The sequence below is a fragment of the Genypterus blacodes genome, unplaced genomic scaffold (assembly GCF_046128005.1).
Source record: "Genypterus blacodes isolate CSIRO-AG114 ecotype Tasmania unplaced genomic scaffold, CSIRO-AGI_Gbla_v1 ptg000063l_1, whole genome shotgun sequence".
In the NCBI taxonomy this organism is placed as follows: domain Eukaryota; kingdom Metazoa; phylum Chordata; class Actinopteri; order Ophidiiformes; family Ophidiidae; genus Genypterus; species Genypterus blacodes.
In genome coordinates this window covers 743313-759666 of record NW_027466875.1, presented here as the reverse complement: position 1 = coordinate 759666, position 16354 = coordinate 743313, and the positions used below count along the sequence as shown (strand labels likewise).

The 16354-nt window shown below is 42.8% G+C and overlaps 2 protein-coding genes and 1 long non-coding RNA gene across 7 annotated transcripts; 1 reads left to right on the top strand and 2 right to left on the bottom strand.

Annotated features, from left to right (window-relative positions):
* Positions 1-783: 783 nt before the first annotated feature.
* Positions 784-5243, bottom strand: ccdc106a (coiled-coil domain containing 106a). 3 transcript variants are annotated; one of them, XM_076154645.1, is made up of 8 exons: positions 5196-5243; positions 4376-4448; positions 4184-4282; positions 3865-4086; positions 3717-3773; positions 3357-3623; positions 3105-3272; positions 784-2759 (listed from the first exon to the last, which is right to left on the bottom strand). In XM_076154645.1, the coding sequence occupies exons 2-8, from the start codon at positions 4446-4448 to the stop codon at positions 2443-2445; spliced, it is 1203 nt and encodes a 400-aa protein (XP_076010760.1). In that variant the 5' UTR covers positions 5196-5243; the 3' UTR covers positions 784-2442. The 3 variants fall into 3 exon arrangements, with proteins under 3 accessions (XP_076010760.1, XP_076010759.1, XP_076010758.1); XM_076154644.1 differs by lacking the exon at positions 5196-5243 and adding an exon at positions 5014-5114; XM_076154643.1 differs by lacking the exon at positions 5196-5243 and adding an exon at positions 4962-5103.
* On the top strand, positions 5182-6321 carry LOC143003886 (uncharacterized). Its single transcript, XR_012963907.1, has 2 exons — positions 5182-5434; positions 5794-6321. It is a non-coding gene; the product is annotated as an uncharacterized LOC143003886 (long non-coding RNA).
* On the bottom strand, positions 6280-15740 carry LOC143003883 (C-Jun-amino-terminal kinase-interacting protein 3). 3 transcript variants are annotated; one of them, XM_076154641.1, is made up of 29 exons: positions 15623-15740; positions 14449-14618; positions 14215-14357; positions 13902-14096; positions 13691-13811; positions 13349-13419; positions 13166-13230; positions 12838-12898; positions 12584-12753; positions 11986-12263; positions 11685-11742; positions 11347-11499; positions 11192-11234; positions 10940-11067; positions 10742-10795; positions 10350-10487; positions 10093-10222; positions 9810-9896; positions 9663-9710; positions 9384-9525; positions 9179-9221; positions 8984-9064; positions 8816-8883; positions 8559-8707; positions 8290-8461; positions 8003-8116; positions 7813-7911; positions 7598-7687; positions 6280-7474 (listed from the first exon to the last, which is right to left on the bottom strand). In XM_076154641.1, the coding sequence occupies exons 3-29, from the start codon at positions 14311-14313 to the stop codon at positions 7356-7358; spliced, it is 2976 nt and encodes a 991-aa protein (XP_076010756.1). In that variant the 5' UTR covers positions 14314-14357; positions 14449-14618; positions 15623-15740; the 3' UTR covers positions 6280-7355. The 3 variants fall into 3 exon arrangements, with proteins under 3 accessions (XP_076010756.1, XP_076010755.1, XP_076010757.1); XM_076154640.1 differs by having other exon boundaries at positions 14215-14618; XM_076154642.1 differs by having other exon boundaries at positions 11986-12260; positions 14215-14618.
* Between the last annotated feature and the right edge of the window lie 614 nt (positions 15741-16354).

Sequence of the window (16354 nt, the reverse complement as noted above, 5' to 3'; positions counted from 1 at the left end):
CGTAACAATGCACTCCGTTTAACATTTTATATTATTCCATAATCATAATTCCAAAAAAATCAGTATATGAAGCAGATTATACACAGGTTTGGTTACTTGTCCTTTTTCATTCAAAACAAATACGAAAAAGGAAAAGATAGGAATAGACTTTTCAAAAACAAAACAAGTGCCAAACAGAAGTTCAATTTATAAATTCATCTTAACACTATGATGGTTGATGATAAAAGTGCTGTCTGTTGCTCAGTAATGTCTCAGTGTCATTGCACAGACAAATTATTTTTACTTTATTTTGTTGTCCTTGGTATTGTGTCTTAAAATATGTAAAATAAGTGAAACAAAAATGAATTAAAACTTTCATATCCAATTCTCTCTTCTTCAGAAACCTAAATGGAATAAAGTAAATATGAATTAAAGACCAAATGGCACTTTCATCAAAATATAATAACTCTTCTCTAGAGAAAGAATATCCTGTGTGTGTGTGTCTGTTGAAGATGAAACAAATGAGGAATCGACACATATTTCTAGGAAATTGTTTTAATGACATTTCTGTGTTAACAGTACAGTTTATAAAATGATCAACATTTTTTCATTGAGTAATGACGTCATGATTGAACATAGTTGACTGACTCAAGACCTTTCCATGATATATGTGTCTTACTCATATACGCTATAAGTATGAGAAGTCATTAGATATTAAACAAGTTAAAATGAGAAAGTTGATTACTTTTTTAAAACTGGCTATTATTAGGATAATCGGTCAATGAGGTATGAAATGGCTCAAACCTAATATGTTTTCTATATATGGAATCTTACTGATTCACTGCACCAGTAAAGAGTAAACACTACATATTTTCATACAATAAACAACACATCTGCAGCCTTGTAAAATTATGAATCTCAACAAGACCTCTACAAACTACCACCAAAGAGCTCGTTTCACATGCATTGTCGAGCACTGAGGAGCAATAACAGATCCTCCAAGTGTACATTCAGTTTCTGTTGCTGAAGCTGTAATTCGCATAATAAAATTGCCTGATTTGTGATTCATCTCAATTTTTCCACACAGAAACAAAACACATTACAAACAACCAGCATAACTATACACAGTGTACATATTCTGTAAAGTACTTTACAAAAGTTAGTATTGTCACAAAGCATTAAAATGGCCTCAATACCAGAAGCATAGGAAGTGACATATTAGTGCATATAAATTAGAAAAAGTGTATAAGCCATAACGATATAACAGAGTAGTGAAGCGGCTTTGTTATCAAAAACTAGGCCCATTCTCCTGCCAGAAACAAAAGACAGAGGACAGAGACAGGGTGCCTGATGCATCTGAGGGGGATATGAACATTTCACCAGTGTTTCTGCAGATGGATCAGATTTCAAACCAAAGCAAACTGGGTGCTGTTGTCAGAAGTTCATTACTGTAAAAAATCTATTATATCAGATAAGATATTGTTTTGCCATACCTTTGTTTCTCTCTCTCAAACAGTCCTGCCCTCTTTTTAACTTGAAGACACTGCAAGAAAAAGTGAACAACAGTCTCCCTTCTAATTCAGTGGGTGGACAGAGTGAAAGTGATCCTACATTGTTCTAAAACGCATTGATGCATCGATAGACGCCGTCACACACCGTACCTCTGTTTGTGAGAAACAGAATCATCATTTTCATACAATATTATAAGTTTGATATATATGCATATAATTACCATCAATGAACAAGACAAATGTAAGCAACGAGTAAAAACTGAGGAACATAATGAAAGGGCTATAAATGTGCCTCAACAAAAGACGATTCTTTTCAATATGGCATGATTCTAAACTATGACGTACAGCAGGATTTTAGCACACATAAGGTATTACTGTGGAACGTTACCATATCTGCTGCTTTGTGTCAACATTGAAATGATCCGGATAATCAGTTATTGATTTTCCGGCCTCCACCTGTTCCAGAAAAGTCAGACAGACCTGGAAACAAAAAAGTCTCTGCAAACCACAAAGGCTGAAATGTGAATGTGCTTGAGTTATCTATACTGATCTAACCCATGAAATGCAGTCGTCTCCATACAGTCGTAATAGTAAAGACACATTCTGGTTTCCACTTCTCTAACCAGATTCTGAATTACACAGAAGTGCTGAATATGCTGTCTGGAGTTGCTCTTTGTGTCCCATTCCAGCAGCAGCAAGCACTCCCGGATCTGTAATACTCTAAAGATGTGATGGAGATGAGGCCCTCTTGAGGCAAATTGTACTTGAAGATTGTACAAATATTAAAAAATAAGGCATGATTCGTCTGAAAAGCAAGTAACTGAATGAGTTTAAATGGCCAAACCCTGGACACTGGGAAAGAATAAGTCTCCCCACCTCTGGGCATCGCTGCTTCAGAATGAGACTTCTCCTCCTCTCCTTACTTGCCCACCCTGGCCCAAAGCCTGGCTCCTCAGTGTCTGAACCTGTAGGAGATGGGCAGCAGCAGGTTATTCTTCTTCAGGGCCTGTACCCTGCTGAGTGTCTCCTCATCAAGGGCGATGTAGCAGCGGCGGGCGTAGTCCAGCAGCTTCTCCTTGGACGGGTCGAACTCTCCCACCTCTGCCACCTTCTCCGGGGCCACCAGAAGCAGCTCGGCGATGGGTGTGGTGGAAGCCACGGTGTTGCGGTCCACACCGTGGATCTGGAAAGCTTTGGACATGTTTTTCAGACGCTGGTAGGTAAGCAGAATCTTCTTGTAGCGGAAGAGCACTCCAGCAGCATCTTTCACTGGAGAATGAGAATGAAAATGAGCAATCTGTCTGATCGTGACAGGGAAATTAAACAAATCCTGAGTTTTTGTCTTTTTTTTTACATTTATTCATCTCTCTAACTGTCACCATGTCTCCTCTCAAGGCCTAACAGTTTCCTACATCATAAGTGATCTGCAAAACCTTCCCGGATTGTTTATGTCAAGTGGTGTTCTTCCTCCCGGCCCCATGCTTGTGTGCCTCCTCTTGTGTGTGTAGATGGAACACAAGCTGGACGTAGTTTGCTTCTACTGTAACACTACTAGCTAAAGACTCCACGTGGCATCATTAATATTTGTTCCAGGTTCTTTTTTCCCTGACTTACCTCTTTGCCGCTCCCTGGGGACTCGGATGACCCGCCTCCTCTTTAATGTGTGCCTGTTGTTGCTAATGGTGTCTGGAATTACATCCTCCCCTGATATCATGTCCTCCTCCTCCAGATAACTTTCCTGTTCCAAGTACTCTTCAGATTCTCCCAGGAGTGAAAGTGAATCTAAAGGGATAAATCACACATATAAATGCCCAAACACTTTTTTTTTTACCTCTGCAAAGCTGCATGCCCTTTCAGTTGTATTACCTGGGCCCACGTTTCCATGTGCACTCATTTCATTCATGGTTGACCTGCTGTTATTGTTGCTGTTGCCACCGCTGGCTGTGTTGCTGGCATTGCTGTGGCCTGGCAGGAGAGCCTGGGCTGGTGCAGAGTTGAATAGAGCATTCATAGACGCCAGCGGATTAGCTATTGAGCTGGAGACGTGGTTTTTGGACGGCCCCATAGATGGAGGCCCAGGCCTTCGCTGGATAAAGTGACGTGAAGGGAAATGCTGTGAGTCTGTCTTCTGTTCTGTAAGGAGGAGGGAGCCATCATACATGTGAGCAATCTGCAATCTAAGATGAGTGAAATACATGATTGGAAAGCTAAATTATTTATCTTTACCAGCAGGACGATCTTCTTCTCTTCTTCCCCTCCAGTTGAATCGCCTCGGTTCATAGCCTACGGGGAGAGAACACACTTAGGTTTTCAGAATTTGCTTTACCAGCCTGGAAACTTGATTATCATCTCACACTCTGTCACACCTCCTCACCGTTGCTGTATTGGCTCTGACTCTGCTCCTGTCCGTGGCTTTTTGTAGAAAAGATAAAGCGGTCCAGCTGGCAACGGAGGAAGTCCCTCTCCTCCTCCAGATCCTCAATCCGTTTCTGCAGCCAAGAGTTTTTCTCCAGGGAAATCTGCAGCTGGGTCCGCAGGTTGGTGATCACCATGTAGGAGTTGCCGACTGGAGGCGGGCCAGCAGAGGGGGTCGACTCTGAGGAGGACACACACTGATAACTACAGGAAACAACTGGTCTCTAAAATGTTTGAGCGAGAGACTCGATTACAAATCACAGCAGATTCAGACTCACCTTCAAAATTCTGGTCAGTCTGACTGAAAAATCCCTGCTGCTCAAAGTTGCTCTCCTCATACGGGATGGAAATTTCATAGGTGTCCTCGTTTTTTGGAGCTGTACAGGACATTGGAAGAATATATATGTTTATGTATCACCCCTAACCTGCAGGTAGAACCTTTGTATGCAGTTGCAGCTGTAGAGACTCACTCTGTAGGTGCATTGAGCCTGCGTGTTGGCTCTTGGATGTAGAAGCAGCATCAGTCCTGTTTCCGTCCTCCATCTCATAATAGAAGACAGCGTGACAATATCAGTGTTAGATTTAAAGGACATTTTATATCAACAGGCATATTTAATAGTAATGCACAGCATGGGAACAGGGTTTGCTCATATGGACCGTAATCTTATGTTATGTTACGCTTTTAAAACAGTTAACTAGCAAGCATAATTAACGAGGAATATTAATAGGCAGTCAATTTGCAAACCAGAGACAATTCTATGGCTGTCAAAAGGGGGGAAAAGGGGCAACAACATGTCTGCTCCGTCAGCTGTGGACCTTGCAGAGGATTCTGCAGTGTAATGTAGGTTTGTGAGCGTGTGTATACGGGGCTGGGAGCCTGCTAAGCTAGCTCGGGGTGGCTAATCGTTAGCTGCCACCGCGTTAGCAACAATTTAGCTGCCAATACAAAATTACAATCCCGTCCTCACTGTGCGTCTCACGTTCATCTTCGTCATTCGGACGCTACTACAACAACCCACTTTGAGAGACATATATTGCGCAAGAATTGGTACATACCGCTTTACGGTTGTTATAACTTAATGGTGCACATGTAATAAGAGGTTATTACTCTGTCATATCTCCATTTCACGAATTCGTCCGCTAGCTAACAAGCTAACAATAACAATTATCGCACTTTTTTTTTTCTTCCAACAGTGTCACACGTCATTTCCTGCTGCAATAAAATTAATGAGGCACACACACACACACACACACACACACACATACACACATACACATACACATACATACAGAGTAATGTAACTACTGCATAAGCTTTGGCAAGTCTACGACGTCATGAAACTACGTGGATTTTGTTGTAGAGCTTCCTGCTGTGTGCGTGTATGCGTGTGCGTGTGCTGGACAGGTAATACAGGTGACGCGGTGTCAGGTTTCAGTATTGACACAGACGATCCAGACTCAACCGGCGCGTTTCTCTCTGGTAACTCATTAGATTTGTCCAAACTCAGAGGAAACTCAGCGCCCAGACGGTGAGTGTTCCTGTGGTATCGTCCTTAGAATGAAGTAGTGATGTAATGTAACTTTGTTGTAATGTGCTAGACTGAATCGATGTCCCGTACCAGGCAGGCAGGTGTGGCACCTGTCCTTACTGTAAACAGGGGAGGACATCAGCGAAAAACGCGCCTGAAAACATAGAAACTAGTATTTTAAAAACGTTATTACTAATCATTTTAGTATGTGTAGTTATAAGGAGGGAAAGATTAAGATTATATTTTGGCATTTTTCTGGCCAGTTTATATCAGAATAGAATTTGTTGAAGATGATAAACAAAGGGAAACAGAATGTGTCTTCCACTTATCACATACCTTTATGCCATTTGTGTGTGCAGCCATGGCGCACAAGTATGATGGCCTGTCCCATTGTAAACTGGCCCTGGCGTTTGCTGTGCTGATGGATCTGTTGGCAGTGGTGTCCCTGATGTTAGGAGTCTTTGCCCCACTGGAGATCCAAGGCAGAGACTTTGGGGATCTGCTGGTGTACACGGGAGCCCTGCTGGTGCTGCTGTCCATGGCAGGCTGGGTGACGTGGTACAGTGGAAACATCGAGGGTCTGAATTCTAAGAAGAAAACGATGGGAGCTCTGGACCGCCTCGCCCGTTCTGTGAGCCGCAGGATACGGATCCCAAGGACTCATAGCAGCCCATCATAGGGACAGCAAAGATCAATGAAGAGCTATCTCATAGGCAGGCACCAATGCTGTGTAAGCAATGTAGTTAATATTGAGAAATTAGATTAATAGCTGGATCTACTTAATTACCTGTTGCCTTAGTGTTTGTTTGTATGTATTAGTGCATCATACTAAGGATTGATGTTACTACATTTAAGAGATTTTAATGAAAATAAACATATTTCCAACAGCCTGAGTCACTTCAACTTCAATCTTAACTCTTTGGGAGAAGTAAATAGGGGTGCAATGACATCAACACGTGTGCAGAAAGTCAACGTTGCACATCAATACTTCACGGGGCATTTAAAACGCTCCCTTCTTTTAAAACAATAAACACAGTAATTAACTTCAAACATTAAACACATGAAACAACAAATTACTCCAAAAGAAAGACACCAAAGAGACAATTAAGAAAATAAATACTTTGAATCAACATGCACTCTAGTTGCTCTTTCAGATGACAGAAACAGTACATTGGAAACGGGGAGAAATATAAGTATATATATGTATATATATAAATATAGAGTTCAATATAATTTTACTATATGCCAACAACCATGGCAGAAGGTGCAAAATACATCCGTACATGTACTGTATAATTAAAAAAACACTTTCCAGGGAAATAAGTCTCACCATCTTCATCCCAAGAGAAGATCTGTTCTAGTTCACAATAAAGTACAAGTAAGTACACAGCAGCTTCAGAAGCCACCAGCTGATAAAGGTCATTTTAAGATCAAAATGTGTCTGACAGAAAAAGCCCATGTGATGGAATGAATTATGAAGTAATGTGTGTGTGTTCTTACTGGACAAGCAACAGCAAACGCAGTATGCCATTAAAGTTATCTGAGCTCTGTCAAAAAACTTCCAAACCACTGTTAGGAAGAACACCTCACAGTAAACACGTATGTTAAAGTTCTTATGCAACAGCGTTAAGAAGGAAAAAAGCACATACAGTATTAAGGCTACGTCTCCAATTTGGACATTGTGGTCGAAGTATGGAAGATTGGAAATACTTCACGAATGAGGTAAGGACGGATGAAAATGAGATGATGTACTTTATCAGCTTTATGGAGGAGATTTTTACTGCCACCCTCCTGAGAAGTTGGCTCATTTAGTTGCGTGAAAGAAACATCTTCAGTGTGGTCTTTGCTCTGCACGTGTACAGTCTGTGTTTGCTCCATCTTCATCCCATTTCATGAGGACAGATGGAGGAGGTGAGCGATATCAGAGGGCGGGGCTGGGAAAAGAGGGGGTGGGACTCTGCCATATGATCATGTGACTGCGCTCAGACCGTTGAGGTGAAGCTTGGGGCGATTCATCTGATCCATCAGATGCGTCATCGCCTGGAGGAGGAGGAGGAGTATTTAATGACTTGTCAATTACTGTGCTGAAGAACAGTTTGACACCTCTGACGCAATACATGAAATAGGTTTAAATAATTTGTATTTTGTTGGCCTTCAACTCACCAATTCGGAAATTGATGTAGCCTTCTCCTCCACTGAGGATAAGCTGAGAGGTAGTAACAGTGCTGCTGCCAGGGGACGTCTGCAAACAGTCTGTGAGCCAGAGAGGATTACAGTTACAAAGAGATACATTTCTTATGCAGATGCACTCTGCGGCATCTCACTAAACTAACATCCTTGAAAGTATTAAACATGTTGAATGGCTGTTAGATTCTCACCAGGTGCAGCAATGATAAATCTGACAGCTTGTCTGTGTCCATGATAACACAGTTGGGCTGATGCAACGGAACAGTACGGGATGGAAACCGCTTCTGATGCTGTGGAAGGCCATTAAAATGTCAAGAAGACTGGCAGATTCCATTTCTAACAAGAAATATTCATGTAGTCTGAGTCAGCATTACAACTTACTTATAGATAAGGGGATGGAGAAGATGGCACCACTTCCTGTGCCCACCCATAGACGGCTAGAGATGATTTTGAGTGATGAGATCTGGAGCGGAGACAGCGTCAGGAAGGCTTGGCCTACAGAGAAAGACACACATGTGTTAGCTGAGCTGAACAAACTTAACAGGCATTTCAGATGGGACACTAATATGGCAAAAATTATGTTCATGGACATTTTGCACTGAATATGCTCAACTGGAAATTACATCATTTTCACATCAAGTTCTGGAACAAAAAAAACATTTCAGTACCTAATGTTTTCGTGACCAGAGGAGTAAAATCAACTTCCTGTAGCGGCCGTCCCGTGGACCAATCAAACAGCCTGAGCACAGGGTCGAGCCGGCACGATGTCCAAACACCACTTCCCCCGGCACACAGGAAGCGTACCTGCTGCTCGCTGCGCTCAGAGACTGAGAATACTTGCTGTAAGGTGAGATGAGGTCAAAGGGTGTTGAGGTGAAACGCGGTGTGAAGATGTGAAATAATGTACATGTGGGGATGCTTCCTCTCTTTGTCTCACCTCTACTTTCTTGCTAGTGATGTCAACCACATGGACCCGATTCCAGTATCCTACCCACAGGCGGTCACCTTTGGCAAGGCAGCAGCGAATGGGCTGGAGAGGGGTTGATCCCAGGGACATCACTGTGGGCGACTGCAGATCCCATCCATCTGTCAGAACATCATGGCAATCAGAACGTTTCAATCATTCTGCATGAACTGATATCTAAATTCTACTAAATGAGGTAATGATGTTAATGGAGGATGGACAGCCGTTACCTGAAGTGTGTGAGAAGAAAGTTAGTGTCCCATCAGCTAAACCGGCTATGACATCACCCTGGGCATACCTGTGACATAAGAGTAAGTTTGGAGTAAGCAACTACACTATCTCCATGTTTCCTTATGACAGACATGACACACAGGTAGACACAGGAGAGCAGAACTCACGTGAGAGAATGAACAGCCTCTGACAGGAAAACACGCTGCAGACAGCGCCTCCTGTCTTTAGAGGCCGAGTGCACCAGCACACTGTGAGAGCAGGAGAGACAGGAAATGAGACTCTGGGTGAGAGGCGGTGTTTTCCACAACTCTTCCTGGAAAGTGTTATTTGTTGAAGGGAGCTGCATATTCAGCATACATTACCTTCCTTCCTGAGATCCAATCCACACTGTTCCTGCCGTCTTGCCTGTCATAACAAGATGAGAATAAGTGTGTCAGGGGAAAGGCTGAGTAAGCACTATTGACTTTCCAGTGTTCCCAGTCAGTATAGTAGAAAGGGATCATTCATATATTCTGACGTTACACCACAGGGCTGCTGCTGCCGCGGCTGCCCATCTGCAGCACTGACCTATGGGAGGCACGGCACAGACGCAAAGGGCTGGAGATGTGGGAGGGAGGCTGAACTGATCCAGCACTGTGTTGGACCGAGCTGGATCGATCACTGTAATAACACTGCTGGAGGCAGGGCCAGAAGCCACCCACACAGAACACTGGCAGAGAAGGATGGACACAGTGTTTGGAATGAAGCATGAAGCAACTTGTCTAGTGTTAGTTATGACTGCATGGCGTTGCCCACGGTGATTCAGGTATGAGCGGTTGTTGGAATTTAAGAAGGACGATGACTCACTGTGGCCTCTCCTGAGATTTCAGGTGTGACTGCAAGAGCACAATTCAGCTGTAGAAAAAAACATGGATGTTAGGGAGCCTGCCTCATAGAACCAAAGATGTAATATCAGGGTTGGTCCCGTTGTCCAAGTGTAGAGGCTTTACCAACCTTAGCTGTGGAGTCTTTTTGTTCCAGCATTCTGAGCTGCAATAGCACAGGCACATCTTTTGGCTCTGGGACATGTCCATGGGATTCCTGCAATAATGACATCGTGTCAGCGGGATATAGTTGGGATGATGGAAATGTATTGGTCTGGATTTGTTCACCAGTGTAACTTGTTCACTAACAGCAGAATGGAGAAATGACTCGGCAAAGAAAACTTTTCCTCAGCATGGTATCATCACACTATAAACACCCTGTCCCTGTGAAGCCATGTATGTGCTTCTACTACCTGTGTGAGTTCCAGTGGAGTGCTCCAGCCATGTATCTGCCGTTTTCCTAGCTTTCCCCAAATGTGAGAGCGAATGTCCCTGTAGAGCTCCCTCCGCCTGGCACGTGGCGAGGGAGCAGCAGAAGCAGACCTGGAGAGACAGCTGGTGTTAGCCCACCACTTAGAATCATCCAAACTTAGGAAGACAATAAAAATAAATAAAAACTAGAACAGCAACGACATATGCAAGAGTGACATGGCAAGTAACAGCAGCGTACTCAGCCTGAGTTTGACTGACAGCCCGTAGCTGTGGAGACCCCAGAGGAGAGTGAGCCAGAGATGCAGCTGCTTGCCGGGTAAAATATGCAGCAGGTGGCAGTAATGGATCCTTTGTCAGGCCAAACAAACGGTTGAACCTTTAATATAGAAACAATTCACACACAACACTCAACATATGACTTCGCCACATTCCAAAGGTGGCATTAACATAGGACAAATAATTAATTAACTCTATTTTGACAAAATGCCAATACAGTCAGTGCCAAGTCGTACGCTGACAACCAGGCCACGGTTGATTATTTATGAGAGGGAAGCTCCTCCAGCTAATCTGATGCATTGTACGTTATTTAGACTTGTCAAGTATAGTCATATTTTGATTTTTAACACTTACTTCCTCCAGACACTTGACCTTTTGTCATCCGTTAGCCTCTCGTCCTGTGTTGCCCTGTACAAAAAAATGGATATATTTGTAGAGTAAATGGACTGGAGTCTGCAAACCAGATCTTCAAAATGCTTGTTTAAACAGTAAGAGACTCACTAATCGGTGTATCAATAATGAAATAATAAACTAGTCGGACTCAGTAGTCACCTGATTATTTGACTACGTCTGACTGTCTCCTGCAGCTCAAACAGGCTCTCCTTATACTGGTTCTTCTCCATGACAACACGAGCCATTTCAGAACGAGAGAAGCGGCGCATGGATGTGGGCAGAGAGGCCTGAATGGTAACAGAATGGAGTAAACATACATCTGTTATAACTTAAACACTAAAAAGTCAAATCTATCACCACAGTAACACTTAAGCTCCATCTTGGGAAAGGTAAATATGAATATCTCCTTACATCAGGATCCTCAGACTGGCACGTTTCCAGTTCCTTCCGAAGTCTATGACAATGGACACACAGTTAGAACTTCTGCTACAACAATATGATACCGTAACAAAATAAAACAAATATACATAGAGTAGCAAGGGCACGTCCAGAACATTCTCCACTACCTCTTCATCTCCTCCTCCTTCTCCCTCATCCGGCTCTCCAATCGAGAGACCGTTTCCTGAAGAGAAGTCACTTCCAATTGAAGAGCTGAGCGATCATCAGTCAGCTCCACCACTCGGAATATCAAGGCTTTACGGGCTGCATCCGCTAACTCACTGAAACAAGCAGACAGAGTAAAAAAAGGCCTGTAAGGTGACGAACAACTTACAACACCAACATGACTTAGTGTATTTTTCTCCCTGGGATTTGTACTGAAAGACTAAATTGATTTTTGGAAACTCCCTAAAATATTCACAGGATGACAGTCAGAGTGAGGTCAGAGCATACGTGAAGGACTCACTGGGTGACTTTCAGTTCCTCATACTGCAAAAGAATCTCCTCAAACTGGTCTGGACCGTCTGCACAGGAGCAACAGGAAAAGAGATGAAAAACACACACATATACACACACGTGGAACACTGATATTTAAACAGGCTCTACCCATTGCCAGCTTAACTTCACCTACACACTCATTTTGGAAGTGCTTATCAACGTCCATGATAATTCTTGAGATTTTATGACTCTGGTCAAGAATAAGCAGCGGCACATTCACTTATTTTGCCAAAAGAGCTCTTTAAATGTTGTTCTTGGTCATTACTTGCCTCTGACGCTGGCCCCGTGGTCTACACTCGCCACATAGTCCCTGCTCAGCTCGGACAGCTCAGAGAACACAGAGTCGGTGTTTCGCAGCTCCCACTCCATGCTGTCCTCTTCCTCCGTCTCCTCTTCGTCAGTTTCCTGTACCTCTGCTCCCTGCCCCTTGTCTTCCTTTGACTCTTTCTCACCCTTCTCCTTCTCCTCCATCTTCCTTATTTCGTCCTCCAAGCTGGCCTTGGGCTCACCTGCCAGAGGCACCCCGGTGTTAGGTTGGACTGGGCTGCTGAGGAAAAAGACAAGGAAAGGGGAAACAATACTGGGTGATGTTAATCCATGATTTGGCGAAAAGTGTTTGAATCAGATAATTTTTACTTAAATATCAAAGGCTGGGTTGCACCAACAAGGATTGATTTGAAGTATAGTATAGTTCAGATAGAAGAAATGTAAAACAATTTAATACCATTCCATTAATCCCAGCTATGTTGCCCAATTTAATCTAAACAAAGATTAGTGGAACAGCCATTGTGGGGGTTTGGTTGAACACATCATAGTAACAGCAATTTGTGTCCAACTGTCCACAGACACCTAGTTCCAGATCATTACCTGGCATCGATGATGCTGTGCAACTGTGCCAACTCAGGAGTGGAGCTTATGATGTCGCTGATAAAGCTCTGATCTGCGCTGGGCTTTACCGCTATGTCCATCGCCTTTCCTTCATTGGCTACTGGCTCCTCCAGAGGGGAAGAACTTGAGTGTGTGTCTGAGATAACCGGCTGAAAAAGAGCAAAGACTGTCAAGACTGTCTACTGTACACATTTAGAATCCATACGGGATAGAGAAGGTGTGACTCATCTCACCTTATCATTAGTGCTGCATTCTAATTGTGGGAGTTCAGCATTCCTTGACCGTACATGATTCCTGTGCAGGGTATCAAACAAAAGTCAGTGGAGTCTTATTTTGAAAACGTAGCTCAACATCATTGTTTCCAATGTTAACTTAAAATGTAAATGTAACTAGAGATTTTATTATAATTAATGTTTCGATTAAGTGTTTTAGAACAGGTAGAAAGCAGCCTGTGTGTGATTCATAATGAAGCTTTAGTGACGCACACTGACATCCACACCCTTAATACCTTTCTGCGTGTATGCATACAATCAATTATAAAGGGAAGTGAGAGATTATTACCTGAATGGAGAATCTCTTTCAGAGTCCTTTCTGTTTTCCAACAGTTCTCGATATGTGATGGTCAACTAAGCGAGAGAATGACAGCGACATAAACAGCTAAATGCATAATCATGGGGTGTTTAAGTATTGCCTGTGTGGTGATACAGTAGCAAACACGTTTTAGATTAAATGTAGTTATCTGACCTTGTTGTTTGTATGCTTCAGGGTGCTCAGTTCTCTGCTTAGATTTGCCTTCTGGTCTTCCAAAGCCACCACTGCAAAAAGACACAGCCATCGTAACGCAAGTAGATCATCAAACGTAGATAGATGAGGAAATACAACACAGCGCTGGCAGTACATGTAGCATCACTGAAAACTTAACAGTGTAAGGAAGCTTTATAATGTAAATAGTCATCATATGCTCAAGAGAGAGGAGTGATACTGGGAGAAGAGAGATGCTAAGGAAAGCATGAATAGATGTCACATGTAGAGTGAGAGCTAATGTGCAATTAGTTAAAGTCAAATCATAAATCATCAAATACTCACACTGATCAGCTTGCATTCTTGCTTTGGTCTCTAGTGTTCTCTGTCGCCGTTCCTTCTCTGCGTCTCTCCCTCTCATGGCTCGCCGTTCCTGTTCAATTTGGTCGTCCAGTTCCAGATACCTCTGAAGGACACAAGTGATGAGCAGTCAAACACCTCCACCTTAAAACACAACATGTGCAACCTCAACGACGACCACAACTCAGTTTCCTACCTCTTGGCTTTCTTTCCTCAGTGCTTTTTCAGCTTTGTATCTCTCCAGGAGCTCCTCCTTCTCAGATTTCTCCCTATCTGCCTCTTCCTCACGCTCTCTCAGCTGGGCTCTGCAGCTGGCCAGCCCCTCCAGGACCCACACCAGTATGGGCACCAGAGACTCCACCACATCTGCACCGTGGGTCTCAATGACTGTCTGTGAAGATGGCAGATGCACTAGATCACACTTGGAGGACATGTTATGCCTGACACCACATAATGACTTCAGAGAACAACAACAACAACAATGTAAACAAACTCATGGGTTGATTTACCTGCAGTTCTGAGTACAGCTTCCCTGCCTCTTCACTCACAATGTCGGGGTCAAACTCCAGGTCCCCAGCCCCACTCAGGACTCTCTCACTGTACTCCATGGTCCAGTTACGTGTATCTGATGGAGTGCTTGTCAAACCTGCTCCTAAACAACACCAGACGTAAACGACCCTACAATTCTGAAAGCCCCAAGCTTTCAGAGCAGAAATTCCTCCACATGCCTGATGACTAACCACCTTATAAAACTAGTTGAGCTAGCTTTATGTCATCATGGCTACCAGTCGTCCATCCTCAGCCGTTACATTATGGTCCATTGGCGCTCGTGCAGACTTGGCTGACGTCTCCCAGCTTGCTGTCGCTGTAGTGTTGTGCTTATCTGATGTCAGGGGGTGTTTTAGAATCCATCCTATAAAACATAGGGTGAAATATTGATTAGGATATCATTCATCTACAGTGCAGCAAAACTGAACTACAAAAGGAAAGTCATGGAAGCTTCACCTAATTACTAGAGGCTCAGAAATGGTAAAGCATGGTCATGTGGCTTTCTGAGGACATAATCTTTGACCAACAGTTCCTTTAGTGGCAAACTGAACCTGAAACTGAAGTGTCTGCTCAGTCAGGATGCAATTCAATTCTCGGTGGTTTTAAATGAGTGTGTTCTCTAAAAATACACATGAATCCTGTGGAGTCTAAAGCCATTTAGGTGATTATATTCACCAAATTCAAACTGGCCCTGCATGAAAAATCAGTGTCAATCAAGTGAATCAAGATTTCAAACAAGATTTCTATGGAAAACAGGGGAAATAACCTTCACTTTCACTTCTCACATACATGTTTGCATTTATGTAAAACAACAATCAAATGATTGCTGAGTGATGTTATGAGGGATTAGGCATTCAAGAAAATCTAGAAAATGCCATCAATAGTTGTTACACAGTACACACACATTTATATTTAGGCAGATGTGTTGAGAAATGGTACAGGTTGTTCCTACGATACCTACAAGAAGGACTAATCCATTATATCTCTGCTTCACAGAGCGTTTGGTCCGTTTAACTGTGTTTTATTCCATGACAGGGACATGTAACGTGTAACAAACCGAAATGAACGTGTCAGAAAACAGCACCGTAGACACAACACACAAAACCGCAAACGTTTGAACTAAAATACACAAACTTGACATCTAACAAGAAAGAAACAGGTTATTACTGCCGATACTCTTGATCTTGATAAGCAGGGGCCTTGCTAGGAGCACAGCTGAGTTGACATTACATATAAATAAGTAACGTGACTGACAGTGGACACCTTCACATCTCTGCAGCAAGTTGTCAAAGTTGGGACTTATTGAAACGAAACAATAACAACTCGAGCCGCCCGCACTCTTCGACGGAGATGTTTCGGTAAACTCACCTCATGAAGCTTAATCCTTCAACAAAGACTTTTATTCAACCAACGAGTCAAAGTCTAGCCTTGTAACTCGGGAGAACATATCAATTACAGATCGAGCAGTTTGAAGAAGGGGCCGTTCTTTGATTTCGACGTGGACTGACGGTTATTAGTCTGGCCAATCAGAGCCGCTCAGTGGTCGATTGTAACCAATCAGCGCGAGGAGAAGGCGGGACACAAGGTGTCTGTTTTCTGAAGGAGAAAAAAAAGTTTCCTAAAACTTGACTAAGGACACGTGACGGCCGGGTGAGCCGAGGCTGTCAGGTGATTTGACACACACACACGTCTGATACCTGCACGAATACACACCTGCTTTCTGCTTTGTCATGGATCTCCGATTAGCTGGAACACGTTTAAGGTGGAAGGTTAGTTAGGCTATTTAAGTTCTAGTTCTCATCGAACAAATCATTCATTTTCCATAGTTTGGATTTCGACACAATTTAAATAAAGTATTTAACAAAATGAAAAGAGGTTGTGATTATTTATTATTTATTTTCAATATGAATATCCGAATAAAACAATTACAGTTTGTTTTTCTTCCAGTAGATGGAGACATGCGACACACTCCCTCAGACTCACTATTTTACATTCATACTCACAAACATGAAGAATACAGTACACGGTCCTCACAGCAACAATAACATATAGGGCTACAGTAATAAATCAATATCTTTTAGTATTTGATCAATAATTTAG